Source organism: Neopelma chrysocephalum, unplaced genomic scaffold, assembly GCF_003984885.1.
Source record: "Neopelma chrysocephalum unplaced genomic scaffold, ASM398488v2 Primary Assembly neopelma1_142, whole genome shotgun sequence".
NCBI classification, from domain to species: Eukaryota; Metazoa; Chordata; class Aves; order Passeriformes; family Pipridae; genus Neopelma; species Neopelma chrysocephalum.
Window position 1 is genome coordinate 706,840 of NW_020897804.1, and position 18,706 is coordinate 725,545.

Genomic DNA, 18,706 nt, shown 5'->3' on the forward strand with positions numbered 1-18,706 from the left:
GGAACGGCGCTGGTCGGGCTGAGTGGCTCCAGCTCAGTGCCACTAGAGCCTGTAGAATTATGAGCACAGCACTCTCACAGGAAAAACTGGACTGCAAAAAATGTCAGTATTTTTGTGATAAAAGAAGCTGTGAAAACAAGCCAGAGCACAATCACTATCACCTCCATGTAAGCATAAAACAGTATTTCCATGGCGTCTCTTAGGAAGTCCTGGAGTGTAAGTTTTCCCTATGAAAGAACAAAACCCCATTCCCTCGCTGTCAAACCATGCTTGCCTAGTATGTATCATTTTTCTTTAAAGAAAAAAATTTGGTGCAAAAATAAGTATATAGAGCTGTTTTATAAAAAACACTTAGCAACTTCTTAAATAACTAGGAATGAAATACAATATTTAATAAGACATTGAAGTTTCTCAAGCAGTCAGACATGGAATAATATGACTCAACAATGTGGAAAAATCCCATTAATACGTCTTTCAAGATATTTTGCTTTTCCAAGTAATTCAAATTAAAAAAAAAGAAAACCTAAACCTGACCATGAACACAAAGCTACTGAACAAAACAGACATTTGATTATTCTTCCTAGAGTGTATGAAAATACATCTAACATATTCAACTGAAAACTGTTCCCATTCTTGCTCATGTGATAAAAGAACAACAAATTCTGAAATTGGCTGTCACGTATCAGCTTTTGTTTGGAAAAGGAAAGACATTTTGCTACTTTGATGGGCAAGACACAAAGAACATAATTTAAGGCCACATAATTTGCCACACTTAGATTTTGTTTAGATGAATTTATAACAGAACACCTTTTAGGTTGCTGAATGCTAGGAAGTACTGAGTTGCATCATGAGAAAGCTCAATTTTTGAAGATTGTTTTACCTCTTATTTGAACAGTGGGTGTCTTAGTTACAGGGACTGGGACCAGTTTATCACCTTGTGGGTATAACCAAAACTGTGTATCCTACACCCTCTATGTCATTTCTGATGGACTGGTAATAATGGATCATTTGCAGCAGCTGCCCAGGGCACACCTGACACCTGAAGCTACAAGCCAGGTGTTAAAGAACTCTGCAAGGAGCGTTTCTTTGTCTTCACACCAAAGACTCAGCTGTGATAACCCCCCTCCGGGGAGGCATTAGCACCTTCACACCCAGCCTGAGAGGTCATCTCTGTCCCAGGGACTGGGTTATACATCTGTCTTTGGGGGTTAAAACCAGTTTTTCTCTGTATCATTGCATCTATTGTAATAGTTTTTTGTAAGTTTTAACTCTGACTTACAATCTCTCTGGAGTTGGATTCATTTCTCCCGCCGGTTTACTTTTAAACCAGCACAGTGGGAGAAGGAAAACAGCAGAACAACTTCTCTTTTGCCCTCTTTTTTAAACAAAACTTTGGCCTATTTTCCCAGGCTGCAGAGCAGGGTACAGAAGCCTTCATTAAAACACACCTAAAGCCCACCTTTCTTGACTCAGAAACTAAAACTGTCCCAGACTGCCACGTGAGTGACTGAGCTGAGCAGGTCAGTACGTACTGAGGGGGAATATGATCCACATTTCTTTTAAAGATCAGTCTAAAGGATGTGCCCAGCAGAAGGAACGAATCACTGGGAACTCAAAAGGGAACTCCTGGTTTGCAGTCTCAATGATGCAAAGCTTCATTGGCCCCGAGAGCTGAGTAGTAAAGAGCAGGGAAGAGGTAGAAGGAGGCGGGAAGTGGAGCAGCCGCTCCCTCAGATCTGTTTGTGCGAATGTAAGGAGGGCTCGGAGGGGTCGCTTTGGACACCCAAGTCCTTATGTCCCCACAGACAGACACAAAGGGGTGGCTGTCCTGCATCCTGCTGTGATAAATGTGCTTGTGATCCCACCGGAGAGGTGGGCAGGGAGCTGCAGGCTCCGTACCTGATCCCAAACCGGAGGGTGTTACTGCAGCAGTGCACGTCAGTAACTGTTTGAGACAGTGGCTTCTGCCTCTCACTGTTCCAGAGTGCCAGAGCTGTTACACCTACACATGAAGAGGAAAAAGCAACACACCAACTAAAAGAAATTAACAAATTATAAAATCAATGGAATGTAAAGGTAAAATTTTATAATAACTTACTTAAAAGCCTTCCTTACACAGTATAGTATTCAAAGAATGGTCCCAATGACATCAAATTCCTTCATTTTGTTTAAAAGCAATGAGGAAAATATTTCTGCTTTACTACCTGACCTCGTTTTCCTCCCCGCAAACCCCAATATTAGAGAAACATCCATGGTACCATCTTTTGGTTTTGATTTTAGGCACAGGACTTTTCTTCAGTCCCATGGCAGAAAGTTTCCCTCAAAACCAATTAAGGAATCTTGAATTTTAGCTCGAATGCAAGGCTTGGCATACCATTTCAAGAAATACAAACATGTAACACTTCCCCTGATTCTGACCTGTGCTATTTCTTCAAAATTATTTGAAAAAAATTAACCTTCCAACAGTGTTTATAAAATCTGATTCAAAGAACAAAGCAGTTTGGTCACAAAACAGGAACAAAAGAGTTCAGAATATGGTAATGCGACATTTAAAACCTCTTTCAATTAATACCTTCTAATAAAACCAAAGTTTTTATGTGTTGGGAATAAACAGGGATTTTAATAATTCAAAAAAACTATATCTTCAATCAAATCCTGAAGAAATACCTTGGGAAAAAACCATACACTTTCATGATATAGCAAGGCTTCATTTTCAAAAGGGCTACACAGAGTTTTTGCACTATTAAAGGCAAACTAAGCTAGAACATACACAAATGACTAAATGGACGTGGAGGCGCCCGTGGTGTTTACAGAGGGTAGATGACAATGGCACAAGTCAAAATGTGCTTGTAATGCTGCCTAATCACGGGGCCAAGGACATGCACTGGGAAGAAAACTGCCACGTGTTTTTCTTTACCGTTTTTTCCTAGTTCTAATATTTCCATCAATACTAAATCTCCTATATTCATCTCACTGTGAGAACCCAACGCTGATGAGAGCAAAGGATTCAAAACAGCTTTGCTGACACAACACAGTGGTGATGAGATAGTCAAGAGCAGAGCTTGTAAAATTGTAACAAATAATTTCAGTCTGTCAAGTCAAGTAGCCAGTTACAAACTTTATTGAAAGGAACAGTCAGGCTAAATTTTGTATTAAAGTTACTCCTTATGTGCTTCTTCAAAAATCTATTTCACTTTTACTTAGTTGTTTTGAATTTAGTTTTTGCACTTTAGTCAAGTTTCACCTTCTGTTTCATTCACAGGGGTGGTTTTACCTGTTGCTGGGCATTTCTTGCATTATCATAAAGTTGTAGTGCTTGGACTCCAAGCATTCCAAAGAAATGTTTGCATCTGTGTTTTACCTGACATTAAGGAAAAAAAAAGACCAAGTAATTTTTTCCAAATAATAGGTTTTGTAAGATTTATTTTTATTAAAACACAAAAATCCTAGGGTATTGGCCCTAGACTGCAAGACAATATCCCTTTAAATCCTGACTTGTACAGCTCTGCAGGATCAAGTCGCTTCTATTTTGCTGGGATGAAACACAGGAAAAAACAGTATAGAAAAAAAATCCCTAACAAAGTAGGATTTCCCCTCTCTGGTATGGGGTATGCCTTTCCCACCATGCAGTACATTTCTTGGTGGAAGGATATTTAAGAACATGATTGTTTGATAATAATTTTCTAAGAGCACAAACGAATTGTTGTGTGTGTGGTTATAGCGAGATACACACCTGGACCATGACTGGCATTCAAGCACTTGCTCAAAAACACACAAGGCAAGCAAATCTTATTGGGACCACAGACCAAGCCATTTCTTACTCAAAAGGACTTGAGAGCTAACAACTTCTTTCAAGGATATACTATTTTAAACATCTGTTGGTTGACAAATACTATCTCAAAAAACTATGTTTACGCCTACCTGGTTTGATTTTTAACCTACCTCCAACCTGCAAGTATTTTGGAGGGAACATTTTACATTCGTAACAATTCAAGTGTAACTGTAATGCTGAGTAATAAGTTTGGTTTGTCCTGAAGTTTACTGAACTATGCAGTTCGTTATCAGTGCAGAAGCAGCAGAAGACTGCTGTGGTTGGCTCAGTGGAATTATAAAAACAAAAACAAAAAATCCCCCCCTCCCATGTAACCTTTACAGAATATATGTAAAACTGTGTCCTTCCCTGGTCATATTCACAACTTATCTACAAGATAGTGTTAGCAGTAGAAACTGCAGTCCATGACTATTTGCATTCAGCTCTCATCCATCTGTTCCTCTTTCTCCTCGGCTTCAACTTGTTCAGTTTTCTGCGGGGTTTCTCAGTCTTCCGAGTTTCAACAGAATCCACCCCGAGAACATGTTCAGAGCAGCATAACTGTCCATTCAACATAGAATTTAGTACTGTCCTGTCTTGGTGCTCCTTGCAGAAAGAATTTGGGCAGAAGTGGCAGAAAGAAACAGAAGGTTTGCCACAAACATCACAGTGGTGCCAAGGACACTCCCACTTCCCTGCAGTCAAAAAACAAAGAGCCCATTAGCGAGTGGGGAGTAAAACATGGCATCGTCTCTGAAAGAAGTTTTGTGTTTTAACAGCTGAACAACACAACCTTCCTGACAAAGCAAATGAGACAGCAACTACTGGGGCTAATCTCAACACAAAATGCTACTTCATACTTCTAAAGCTCAGCTGACAGCTGTAAGGAGCACACTTGACATACTCTCAATTTAAATACAGCAGTCAGCTCCAGCTAGAAGAAAGTATTCAGGCTTTACTCAACAACATTTTGCAGAACTTGCAGGCTGGTAGAGCAGCTCAACCGCTGCCTATTACAGCACTCACCTGTCTGTTGCCAGTTTTGCTCAGGGATGGCTGGTGTGCTTCACCTACGGCTGCTCTTTCGCCCCAGCATGCTTTACCCAGTCCTTGTTTTACTTGTTTCTGGGATAACAGGCTTTCCCTGCTTCCCTTCTTCATATCCCACCTGACATGGCTGTTTGGAACCAGGTAACTCCTGTGATATCTAGAAATGCAAACTGACTGCTGCTCCTAATTTTCCTACTCGTCTCCTTCCAGAAGTTGCTGTTATTCCTCTGCCTTGAGCTCAAAGGGCTTCATGCATTTCTCAGATATAAAACAACTTTCCTGTGACAGTGCTCATACCAGGTGATGTACTCAACTGCCTACATTTGTAAAGCAAACAGTTCATTTTAGCAGAGAGGCAGGAGGAGGCCATCATTTTGTCTCTGCATCCAGGAGAAGCTGCTCCTACGTGATGCAGGAACAAAGTTCTCACCACGCAAACCCAGTATTTTCAAGATGACATTCCTGACAAGGTTTGAATGCAATAAATGAGGTACCTGCACAAGTTATTTATAAGAGTGTAAGAGGTGGGCTGACTCACCAAAAGGACGTTTCACCAAACCAAGACAGGAGAGATGATAAGCTTTAGTACAAGATTTCCTGTCACACAGTACCAGCTGGCCTCCATCCCCACAACGGAAACAATCATCTTCAGATTCCTTCTTCCCTTCATTTTTCATTCTGCGTCTCCGTGTTCTCTTTTTGGTCTTTTTGCCTTTTTCTTCTGAGGCATTAGTGGAAGAATTCTAAAAGATGCAAATCTGTTAATGCCAGTTTTGCAAAGCAAAAATATAACACAACCTAGACAAGCTGTTGGCACACCTGGCAGACTGTGCACACAGCCAAAAACTTGACTTGGGGCAGACCTGTCCAGTGCCTCACCATACTGATCTGTGTTGGCAAAATCCCCACACTGACCCTTGTGAAAAGTCATCCTAAAACCAGACCTTGTCCCTACAGTACCTTCCCTACTGGAAACCCCCTTCACTTTCTTGTCACTGACAAAAGGTCTTCCAATTTCCAGTCTGATCTACTTGTGGCTAATTTAGCCCCATTTTGTACTTGCACCACCAATCACTTCAATACCCATTTTTCTCTTCCAGTTGTGAATACTATTGCTGGAATTACCAAAACCTGCCTCTATTTCTCTTTGAGGAACAGACAGCAGAACTTCAGGAACTGTAGTTGTGCCTGTAATGATAGAAAGAATATTCCAAACCTCATCTCTATTTCAATCTGACATTCTGCTGCTTGCACTTCACCAAATCATGTAAAATTTTGGATGTTTTTTCAACATCCTTACCATCATTCCCCTCCTTCTTACCCCAGTAATCATTATCTACTTTCTTTAAAATTAGCCCATTCTATCTACCAATGCAGACAGCTCTGCAAAACTGAACTGTAATATTTCATTTTTTCATGGCTGTCTGTGTAAATGGATCACAAGCTTCTGTGAAACTTCACCTAAGCCTATCTCTAAACAAAAAAACGACTATGTGAACTCTGGAGATTTTCAGTCCACCCTCTGAAGTGGCTGGTACTGAGCAGTGTGAAGGGCCACAGGAAGGTGCAGCTTTTGAACATCCACAGCTGGTACTTGTGCCTTCCCTTGCACTCCTATTCCAGCCCTTCAGGAAGCCCCATCAACTGCTGGATTACAGGTTTTAAACTAACCTGGCAGGAATCATACAGATAATTTCTTGACATAATTTTATATTATTTTCTCCTCATTCAAAACTCACATTTTTTATTCCTCAGTTCAACTGATTTTTCTTTAACGAATCTTAAAATAATAATATTTTAAGGTTTAGATGGGAGAAATATAAACTGCAATGTCAGAATAATCTCACTGACTATGGTGCATTCTTAGTCAGTTCAAAGCTCCTACAACCCTTCCTCTCCCCATGTTTCAAATGGGAGTGGGGAGGTTATTCTTCTGAAATCCCATTTTTTTTAATATGCTTTTGATTTCAGAAACTAGTGTCAGTAGCTAGCAGTATTTCTTATTCAGGACCCAAAGTAATTAATTTCTCATAGGAGAAAGTGGTAGAAAATATTTTGGGCTGTTCCCAAAACCAGTTATCACCTACTATACTGTTATAGCATGAAGTGTATTCTTTAGTATCAAGGTTATGCTTGGCAAAACTATGTTTCCATCTTCCCAGCAAGGGAAACAACAAGCTTTGAACTCAGATGACAGAAAGCATCTGTTCATGCATCATCACCCCTTATTACAACATAAAACTGGTCCACTGACTCATACCCCAAAAGAAAAACCCAGGGTAGTAGACAAGACTGTCAGAATCTCTTGATGTATTACTTGCCTTTGGTCTGTCCCCAAGAAATCCACTGCAGTTTGGGGCACCGCATTTGCAGACTGTTTTTTCATTGCCCAGACAGTCAAGGTTGTAATTAAAAGTCAGCTCCGTCCCTGAGTGAGAAAAGACAAACCCTTTCATTGTGAAGGACAAGGTAACAAATTCTATCAAAATTATTACAAAGAAATGCAGCTTTCCTTATCTGTCTGCTGGTTTGGGACTTGATGTATTGTCACAGGATTTTCGTCCCCTTTACTTCTCATAAGCACCGACAATGATTAATGAGATGCCCACACAGCACGATGGGCAATTACATTTTAAAATAAATTGGTTTGACTTCACAAATTGGTGCGTGTGCCTGGTCTACACACTTATATATGTTATATAGATTACCTATCTATCTATCTATCCATCCATCCATCCTTCCAGTTAGATACAGTTATAGATAGATATATGTGTGTGAGCGTGCGTGTAAACAAACCAGAACATACCTACTTTTAAACAGCCTCCTACATCCATGCCTTAAGCTTATTATCTTCATGTGAAAAGATGCAAAATACTGTTTGAGATCTCCAAAACAAAAGCTAGGCTCTACAACACAAAGTGAGTGTAAGAATACTAACTTACTAAGGATACTTGCCCTTTCTAGAAGGAAGCAATAAAAAGCAGCCATGGGACTCAATATTAAGAAACACTGAAGTAAAAGGCAGGTTACGAAGCATCTCTCTGACTGCTGAGTTCTCTATAAAAATATTTGCACTGAATCAGTTAAAACATGACTGTCCCACCCATAAGTGCAGAAAAGGTTTAACTTAAGGAATGAAACCAAACCCAGGAGAAGCTGACATACCTGCAGGAATATCACACACAGCAAACAGCCCGACACGAGTGTCCCCATTCACTGTCCACTTTAGAGTTTCACAATTTGGTTGGCAGCTGTGATTCATAAACCGAGAGTAGTTTCCTTTGGGGCCAGCATCAATAATACGGTCCTGGGGGAGATCAGACCAGCAACAGAATGAATGTCTTTTCTCTCCCCCTCACAAAAAAAATAAATCCATACATGATTTCAGTAGTTGCATTCAGAACAAACAGGGTGTTGCTACCCAGAGCACAAAAGAAGATCGATGGTACATGTTGTATTGAAAACTGTAGTGTCCCATGTGGCCTGGAATGTGACACTCCCAAAGCAATACTTGTGCTCTAGCTCACGTTTTCCCAGCACCCATCGCAGCCACAAGGCAGGATAAGTGTTCTTGTGAGCACTGTGGTGGTTAAGGAACCCCCTCCCTCAGGAAGCCTCAAAACTCAGTCTGAGTCCATTTATCTTTTACTTTGCATTCACAGAGCTGTGAGGCATTTCCAAATACTATGCTTTATGGCATTTACCAAGTCACTGCATGATTACTTGCAGAGATTATCAGTCTCACACCAGCTTTTTTTCCCCAAATCAGCCTAGTTTAAACAAAAACAAGCTCTTGGTAAACTAAAAAATCCCATCCCTACACACAACTGCTTTTTAGTTCCTATCTCCACTGAACATACCAGATATTAACAAAATAAAATCTTGAAATAGCCAGAACTGTGTTTCTCTGCAGAGCTGCTTAAGAGGGATTTGCTAATTAATGAAATATTATTAGAGTTTCCCTTTAACTCATTTTATAATGCACATGCATGACTGCCATGCCTATGTGCACACACCCCCAGCCACTCCAACTCCATGGGCAGCTCGACCCACAATTAGTATTTATTAATTACAGCAAGAGTCAAATACATGCTCAGTTCAGATATGTAACACACTGACGTTGTGTGTCAATTTAGTAGAGGGGTGAGAAACTTTAAGTGTTCAGAGAAACGTGGTTTCATCATTCCTTGGGTGATAACTCCAGTAACAGGAACTCCTCAGTCACAGGTTTAATGAAAACAGTAGTTGTGGAAATACAGACCAGGATAGTCTTGGGCAAAAGAACAGTGGTTGGGACCGAAAGAAATGCAGGACTGGCAGCCAGTTCTTGTTTTTTTCCTAACTAGCTTTTTTTGGGGGGACTGAAGCAATATAATATATGTAACAATACCTCCTACTGTCCAGGTTCTCCACTTTCTTCTCCTTCTCAGAAAGAAAATACTCAGAGGTGGGCACAGAACCACAGGTGCTGCATTAATTTGGTGTGGTAATTAATCTGCTGCAACAATTTGCTGCAGAATCAATTTGTGGAGTACTGGCTGGCTACTAATGCAGAGAGTGCTTTCAGAAAAAGTTTCTACAAAAGCACACGTCTAGCTTTGTTATAAACTAAGAAATGGACAGATAGATCCAAAAAATATTAAATGCCCAATATAAGACACAGCCTCACAATTCTATTTCACATTCTCTCAAGCGAGAATTTTATGTTCTGTTGTTGAAATTTTACTAAAAGGATTGCTAACAGTAATTCTTTCAACTGTATCACTACTATTTCCCAACACTTCATTTTGAGACTAGGCAGGTAAATACTTTGCTGCACCTGATTTCAAGCAACAAAACTAGATACTGTGTTACCAGATAACACAGAACTAATGAATGCATTATATACATAAAGAATGCAGAGAACAGGCACAGAAGATACAATACTATGAATACAGGAAACTGTGAAACATCAAAGGCAGCAGAGAGCCCTACCAATGTGATCAACAAGAGAAAAAGAGATCAAAATAATAACTAAATAATGGCAAAAAAGTGTCAAATACTCTACCTTATCAATAGTAAGCATATAGAAGTGGGTAATGTCATTTTCATGTGCATATTTGATTCTTGCCATACATTCCTCTTCATCAATCAGCTCTCCCACATACTCATTCACAAACTCTCCCTGGAAGATACCAAGTATCACTAGTAAAGTATATACCAAACCCACAGACAGCATCACAAGTCACCAATTCCCCGCTGGGGCGAGAACAATTCATACCTTTTTGATGTCCCTCTTGGCGACCAGACCCCACCCTTTCCCGTCAGTTTTGATGATCTTGGTCTCGGGGTACTGGCGCTTTGTAAAGCACTGGTTTTGGCACCTCTCCCCCGCTGGGCAAACCTGGGGATGGCACTCGTACATCAGCATCCGGTTGAGGCACTCGGAATCAAAGCCGCAAGGGTTTTCATCTGTGGGTTTGCAGTTGCACTTGGGAATCTCAGATATGTCAGCAGTGTATATCTGCACTTTACCACAAGGTTTATTCACCTGAAAAAAACACATTAAAATATATCACTTTAGAACGTTTGAATTTGTTGTAAGAGTTATTAAGGCGGTTACTAATTTGTTTTTCCCACACTAGGTGTTCCAATGGAAGCAAAATTTCACCACAGCAGGACTGTAAAAGCACAATTACCAGCACAGCATCATAACCTGTCCCTAGCTCACAGCTCAGCTTTTCCTCTCCAGTGCTGCCTGAGACCTTTGAGTATCCAGTGTAATTTCCTCAAACTTTACCTTAATGTGCTTGTATGGTGGAGGTTTGCGTTCACTCTCCTGGGTTTCTTTGGCTTCTCGCTGTAGCTTTATTTCTCGAAATCGAGCTTCAGCTTCTTGCAAAGCTGAAAAAGATTGTCACATCAACAGAAATGCCAGAAAGGGGATTACTCTCCCCAGGTTGACTTGCTCATTCCCATGTGTGTTAAACAAATAACTGTCTGCTTCCTAGTCCCATCACTCAATTTTCTTACAAACAATGCTTCTGAGATGTTAATGCTCTCAACAGATGTACAAATTTTACTCTTTCAGTCTCCCAGTTACACTTTTCTTTTTCCTTTCCAGAAAGCAAAAATCATCAGAAATAATTCCAATTAGATCCCAGTCTTTTACAAGACATGAAAATAACGTTTTCATTCAAAGATAGTAACAGTGGCTGCTGCCTAGGACACCACAACAATTTCCTTAATTCAATATTGTAAAACAACTGTACAAAAGCAGACCCCAAGGCTATGTGTGAAGAAAGCAAAGCATGCATATCCCTAGATTATTTTTGTTTACTTTTAGCTATGTACCATTTTTGAAGACTTTTCCAATTCCTTTGATCCCTTGGTATCTACTCCCTCTGTCTCCCTCCATGTAAGGGAACACCCGTGCTTGGTGCGTCCAATAGTAATCCTTAGAACCAAAGAAAAACACAGGAAATTCTCCGATTTCATGCTTCATTTTCTGGATATTTGGGGGAACGTTTTTCGGATGGCAAACTTCTGCAGGCCACCATCTAGCACAGAAGTACAAATAAAAAAATACAGCATTTTAGTCAAGCTCTTTCTGCATGAGACAGTTTAGTAAAATCACTCTAAAGAGCAGTAACTGCATATTATTTCCAAGATCCAAGAGGATTTAAAATCCTTTCCTCCCCTCACTCACTAGGCAGTGAGAGAAGACTAGGAAAGGAAAGCCTGACACTCAGATCTGTGGGACTTTGGCCTTCCTCAAAGTTAAGGAAACACTTCAGGCTCCTCATGTCTGGGTGGCAAAACCATCATCTTTACAAGGCCTGCAATCCCTGTAATTGTCAAAGATCAAGAGAAATTTGATAATAGCTATTAATGTTTCTAGGACAACTCCCATCCACCTCTATCTCACTCAAATCTCCATGAAGTGTGAAACACTGACAACCTGAGTGACTGATCTCCCAGCCTGCGAGGTAGTAATTTAGCCAATTACAAGTTATAACAATTTATTTGAAGAGATCTCTGAAACAAAAGGGGTTGAAAGCTCATACACTGGAATCAGATATCATAAGGCTCAAGGAGTCCTGTACGGGTAATGCCCTGGCTGGGAGCAACAGCAAAGCTGCAAGTCTTTGAACTTGAAGCTTGCAAGGTGGTGGGGTCCCCAGCTCAGAGAGGAGTGAGGAATCAGTGTGCAGCAAGGCTGGTCTGCAGGAGAAACTAACTGTATGATCCTTACTTAAACATGCCAGTACTGTAAACAATGTAAAATTCCTTCATCAGACCTGTAATTTCCCAGTTTAACCCAAATAATATCCTGGAAATGGAGCTTCTTGCCCGCCCTGCAGTCGTTGCAGTACCAGCTCCCATCTGGCATTTCAATGTTTAAGCAGTCGGGATGAAAGGCTGCTGGACACGACTCGCAGCACAGCAAGCTTCCACCTTCACAGAGAGAAAAAAAAAAAGAAAAGGAAAACAAAAAGTTTGAAAGACATCAAGACCAAAATAAAAGTTTGCATAAAAACAGTGTGATGTACATGTGGGTAGGTTCACTTATAGAATAAATGGTTAAAATGCAACAAATACATATCTCTTAGTTGTGTACAAAAGCCAAAAGTCCTGATTTGAATGCCTGGCAGACTTGGGTTAGTAACACATGCAAAATAACAAGCAAGCTGGTGATAAAAAAGCCAGAATAATGCACCGCATATTATAATTACTTTGCTTTACTTTAATGACTACAATATGTTTAACACAGTTTAATATATATTAACATTTCAATGTAAGAAAAATTTTAACCACAACAGACTTCTCTTATGTTTGGGTTTTTTTTTTTCCCCTCTGGGGAAAAGGGAATGAGGTTGTTAGTTTGTTCCACGAATTATCAAGTGGAAAGTTAGCTGGAGCTTAAAAGCTGCTATGCTGCTTGTTAATTTGTTAACAAATCAGGTAAACTTTCGCTGCTACAAGCTTAATCAGCACTACGCATTCTGTGGTTCTCAATAAGGAATAGATTTATTGTACAACATAAAACAAAACACCCTTAATTAGCAGCACTCCCAGCAACAACTAATACTGATTCAATTTGCTGCCTGATGCTAAACTAAAAGCAACACTTAAAATATTTATGGCGTAATATTACATATTAGCAATAAAGAAACACAAAAAGCTACAGTACAATGAACACAGGGGAAAGAACAGAGAAATACTCATTATGTGTCTCTCACACAGAATTAAACCAAGCTTCTAGTTGCTGGATAAATTCCAAGTAAAACTATTCTTTAATCAATTATTTCTGCAAAAAAAAAAAAGGATACTTAAAAACCTGAAGCAGCACACGCCAGCCTGATATTATACCGAAACTTCACAAAGCCCCACTTAATATGCCACACTTCTAATAATTTTGTATAAACAGATCAATAAAATAAAATTTAAAACATTTAGAGGCTGCATTTACGAAACAGAGTTCTCTTTGTGAGTTTACCTTTGGAACACACAAAGCACCAGCTGACATTGACATGGGCATGGTGGCTTTTCCCCTTCATGGCAGTGAAATGGTTGGTGCAGACGATGCTGTTGGAGGCGATGACGGCGCATCCCGCGGCAATGCAAATGTCTCCGGCGTGGTACGCAACGGGACAGCGGACACAGCGCATCATCTTCCCTGGCAAAGCACAGCACTGACACGTTACTTCCCAACAGAACTGGCTATCTGAGCTAAAAATGCCTGAGATAGCCAATGCACACACAAATACACGCTCATTATGTTTTCCAAGCCCGCATATTTGCATTTAGCGACAATGCCGAATTGATAAAGGTTTTTTGAAGCACTATAACGTTTAAATGTGAAGATTTCTAACTATGCACACCATTAACTATGACAAGCTTTCTTCAGTCATGTAATTTTGTCTACAGTTGTTGCCCAAAGCTAAAAGCCTGCACAGAATCAAATGTCTCCGTGTTCATCGAGCCCTGCTGCAGTGTTCTTACATTCTCAGGTCCTGCCCTCACTGCCTGGCCTCTTTCCCATCATCTATGCATTCTGGATTTCATTCTCTCTTGAGAATAAAACACGGTTAACTATGGATAACTGAAAGCTAGTCAAAAAAAAAAAAGAGCACGAACAAAGTAAATACTAATGTTGACTAAATATTATTATTATTTTTTAAAAAATTCTGAATCAATCGATAGTCCGTTTACACTTAAAAAAATTGCAGCTAGCAGCTCTAAAGTGGACAGATTCCTTACCTTAACATACCACAAACAGAATTAATTCATCAGTTACAAAAATGTAAAATGAAACTACCTTTTGAAATTCGTGGATGTGAGGGGTTACTGACATGACAACTGAGGCAGCTGTGGAGAGGACATCGAAACCCCCTGTTCTCAAACACAGTAAGATGAAATTTTTTCACACAAGCTTCATGGTAGAATTTTCCACAGTGAGATACGACACAGCGTTTCACATCTGCCTTTCTCTCCTTACACACAAAACAGGTGTGCACACCTAATGGCAAAATAATAAACAGAATGTAACTAATTTTTCATGCAAGCATGTGAATTTAAAATGCTTCTCTTGTGCTTTTATGTTATGCATGAGGAAGTTGCTTCTGTTTTGTGCACTTAAAGTGTACACAACATCCAAAGCCTCACCAATCTGCTTTTATGTTCTTATTTATAAGCCTCAGTACACCAGGACAACTGTGAATTTTAATTTTTTAAATTTTTTTTTAAACCAATGAAACAGAATGATAGGTTGTCTCTGATCCTGTGAAATCTGAGGCAGCACCACAAACCAAAGACAAGCATCCTCATATCTTCTCTCTGGACCACTTGGAACAGCTTTATTTTGAAGCAGCCTTGTTCCAACAAGATGTTACTGCATGTACTGAAATGGGCTTATGAGTAAGAACGCAAATAATTTACATAAAGTTTTGAGATTAAGAACTTCCAAGCAGTTACTACAGGATTAAAAGCAAATGAAATTAATAGCAATTAAGGTAGTCTTTTAATGGGAAAAGCAAAAGACTGATATAGACACACAAAGGACTAAAAAAGGACTTAAAACGTTTCACTTGCTGCTCTTTTTTCTAGGATTTCTTAAGTCTTTGTGACAGACTTTAAATCTCATCTGTAATTGTACTCAGAGAACAAATAATTTGCAGTTATTAAGGCAATGGAATTCAGACTAAAATCAGCCAACTTGCAAGAGAGTTCTCACCAAAACCAGGGTGAACTTTCTAAAACACGGCACACTTAGTGGTACTCTATGAACTCCCACCCTGTCAGGTCCCAAAGGATAAGTAAGGGTTCTCCAAGGATACATACTCTGTCCAGGAGGATATCCTAGAACAATGTATGGGAAAACTACAACTTTTTTTTTTTTTTAAATTAATAGAAAGGGACAAACTTGCCTGATGTACATTCACTACAAATGAATTTTCCTGCTGGTCTTCCAGAGAGCCCAAGGCAGCTTACATGAAAAGCTCGATAGCAAAGTCCTTCACACAGTAGGAGATCACCTGTTTTTTCACACAGCTTTTACAACACAAAGGCATTGAATGTTAAAGAAAAGTTCATATGTGGAAAAAACTGAATTCTTTATTCCATTTCATATACTGCTCCTCAAAATCTCTTTTCCCATTGTTGAAATCAAATTTAACAAGTGAAAGATAATTTTACAACCATCACCACATGCCCTGGCTTCAAGTTGAAACAGGTAAAAGAATCATTAAACCACTAGAAATATCGCTTTCAGAACCATGGTTCAATAGAAAATACAACCTGACAGAAAAAAGGAATAGGAAAAAAGAAGCCTTAAGAAATATTCCCTGAGCACACTGATGCATCTGAGCAGGGTTAAAAAGCATCCTTATTTTCCTTTTCCTTGGCAAAAGGAAATTAATCTAGTTGGCACAATGATACTTCTATGTCTGAGTGGTTAGCAATGACACATGCACAACTAAAAATGAACTGAACAACACTGCTGTCAGAATTTAGGGATTACCCAGCATTTAAAGATAGATATAACCTCATCATCACTATGTACAAGAAATGGAAATGTAACTGCTTGCCCAGTTTCATGGAAACAAATTTGATCTGCCTACTTGGACTGTGTTATCATTTCATAATCTAAGAACTCTGCTAGAGTAGTCTTTGAAAAAGCTTTTTGCTTTCAGCTGCCACTTGCATGCTGTGATCAGTGCATCACTGCCACCTCTGCTGCACACAAAGCACAAACCCCACCAGGTTTGAGTTCCTCCTCTTTACTAAGAGAGGAGTGAGCAGCTCTTCTGAATCATCACTGGTCACCTGGCAACACTCATTTGCTTATTCTGAGGTACAAATCATGCTTATCTTACAGATCTGGAAGCTCAAGCAGAGAGGCTAAGTCACTTACTGGAGGTGAAGAAAAAAAATAATTAGGTACTAAGAACTTCATTTACTGGCATGGCAACCTCATCACTAACAGACATCTCAGACACACATTATAATCCTGCTTCTGGCCTCACATCGTTATTTTAATCTTTAAAAACACCTTTCCGTGTCTCGCTGCCCCAGCTAATGTCTCTCACCTGACACACATATTCTTTTTTTGTTCCTGCTCCTCGCTCAGATTTTTTGGATGATATAGACACTTCAGTCTGAGTTTCATCAGCACTTTCATAGGGAGACTCTGACCGCTCATCTCCTTGGCCATCGGAGATCTGAAGATTAAACACAGGTGTTAGAGAAAGCAGCCACGAATGGTCATTTCTGCACAGAATATCAGCTGATGGAAGCAAACAGACTGCAATTCAGACTAGGAGATTCAGGCACACTCTTTCGGTTTTGTTTCCCCCACCTTCAAGAAAAACTTCATTAAAAACCAGAATATGCACTTGTGGAAATCTCAGCAAAAGGACTCTGTAACAATCACCCTCACCAGCAACTCAACAGCAGCCAAAACAGAACACCAGAACTTTGTAATATGGCATTTTATTTATACTCAGTTCTGTAATACAGTTAGCAAGAAGTGCCTAGCCAGTAACATAAGGATATCTTCAAATCCCTTGACTGAAGTTTGAGTATGTGGTTTACGAGACAGTAACAGTCAGTTTTAAAAAAGAAACTTGGTAAACTTCAAGCTGTGTATTAAAGTCTCTGACTCAAATATTCTCTGACGAAGTGGGAATAGTATATAGAAGAGAAGAAGAAAAAAACAAGCAGCTCTCAATATGTTTAGGGAATGTTACAGTACACAATGAATTCAAAATACTATGAAAGATAGTCCTGTTATGGATCAATCTTATATAACAGATCTAGATGTATAAAATATGGAGAATTTTTAAAAACAGTCATAATTTACTTCAAAACTTTAACTTGTAAAAAAACCAACCCAAGTAACATATTTAAAGAAAAATACAGGGCAGTTTTCAGTTCAATAGAATTTAAGGAGGGAACGGACAACCAAGTGATTTGTCTCATCTCACATTACACCAGAAGATGCAGAATTTCTTGCTGTTGCCCCCAGATGGTACTCAGTGAGTTGTGTCTCACCAAGTACATTCTCCAGGAGAGCATCACAACTTGGAATTGCAAAAGAAATCTGTCACTTCTCTTTGAGCTTGTTCTAATGGTTATTCACACATACCATCAAAAGCACTGCCTCCTGTCCTTTTGGGTTGTCTAACTGCAACTCCCAGTTGATGATGCCTTCTCAGGTACTTCAGCTATATTAAAAGTCCTTTGGAAGCAGACATTTTCCTCCTGTGGAAGCATGCTGCCATTAAACTGGTTTCAACCCTTTTTGGTCCACTCTCTAATTTTCTCCCTAGGGGACATTTTACAGCATCTAGAGGATTTCAGTGGGTTTTTTTCTAAATCTTATCTGTACTTTAAAAGGGTTGTTGAAAAATCAGGCATGAGAACTGGAGGCAATAGCCCATTACAAGTCTTCTAAGTCCAGTATCCAAAACAAGCCACCATGCTACTACTCTTCTCCACTTCTGTTCTGCTATGCAAGGATCTCCCTAAGTCTCTTCAACACAGCACTGAAAGTCACCGTAAATAGCTGTGCTACTCAAGAGATCATTTTGCCAATGGCCATTTGTCAGGACAGAAACACCCCACTTTATATGAAGGATTTGCTTTCTCTTTTCAGACATAGAATCTCATCTTTAATGACAGTAAATTAAAAAATGACCCAGCTACATGCAGGAGACAGCTACATGCACCCTGCCTATCAGACAATCCATGTAACGTGCAAATTTATTAGAAGTGATTTATTTTGACATCAGAGAGAAAAATATAAGACTGAACCAGGCCTAGAATTACTCTTTATAAAAGCCCTTCAGAAACACTTGGTTTTGAGTGATTACTTCTCACTGCTGCTGCCAGTTAACATTTAACATTTGCTTGCCTTGACCATGTCTAAAAATATTTTAAAAATTGAATCAGACTGACAGTTGTTGGTTGGTGGGTTTTGCCCCCCCCCCCCCATTACTTGCAAGAATATAAATTCATTTCCTCCATGCAAATAAATACTATCAAAGTGTCTTGTACCTACACATCACCTACGAATATTCCTACAATTGGAGGGATTTGGAGATTCTGCTTGGCCGTTTTGCAAAAAACTGCATGAAAAAATCATTGCTTTGTTCAGTCACCTGGAAATCTCTGTCCCCTGGAAGGAGCTGTGAAATAGTAAAACTGCAAATGCAACCCAAGTGCAAGGCCAGGAGCAGCCAGTTCTTGCTGGGAAGGGGCAGATAAAGGAAGGCAGCGTGGGAGTGCGGCAAAAACACAAACCCAGTTTCCCTTATGGTTTAAGCATACTTACACACATGCTCATTTTTGTTTAAACTATCC

The 18,706-nt window shown here is 39.6% G+C and overlaps 1 protein-coding gene across 4 annotated transcripts in view; it reads right to left on the minus strand.

Moving 5' to 3' along the window:
• Positions 1-9: 9 nt before the first annotated feature.
• NSD2 (nuclear receptor binding SET domain protein 2) overlaps positions 10-18,706 on the minus strand; it is a 76,167-nt gene continuing 57,470 nt past the window's right edge. For 2 of the 4 annotated variants that reach the window (XM_027699951.1, XM_027699950.1), the window contains 13 exons: positions 16,432-16,563; positions 15,271-15,394; positions 14,163-14,363; positions 13,341-13,520; positions 12,142-12,298; positions 11,195-11,400; positions 10,641-10,744; positions 10,122-10,391; positions 9,909-10,025; positions 8,027-8,168; positions 7,183-7,289; positions 5,400-5,604; positions 10-4,506 (listed from right to left, as the gene is read on the minus strand). In XM_027699951.1, coding sequence (XP_027555752.1) covers positions 4,241-4,506; positions 5,400-5,604; positions 7,183-7,289; positions 8,027-8,168; positions 9,909-10,025; positions 10,122-10,391; positions 10,641-10,744; positions 11,195-11,400; positions 12,142-12,298; positions 13,341-13,520; positions 14,163-14,363; positions 15,271-15,394; positions 16,432-16,563 — 2,211 coding nt within the window. In that variant the 3' untranslated portion in view covers positions 10-4,240. Of the gene's footprint in view, positions 4,507-5,399; positions 5,605-7,182; positions 7,290-8,026; positions 8,169-9,908; positions 10,026-10,121; positions 10,392-10,640; positions 10,745-11,194; positions 11,401-12,141; positions 12,299-13,340; positions 13,521-14,162; positions 14,364-15,270; positions 15,395-16,431; positions 16,564-18,706 lie in introns of those variants that run through there. The other 2 variants (XM_027699949.1, XR_003536884.1) reach the window with 2 other exon arrangements.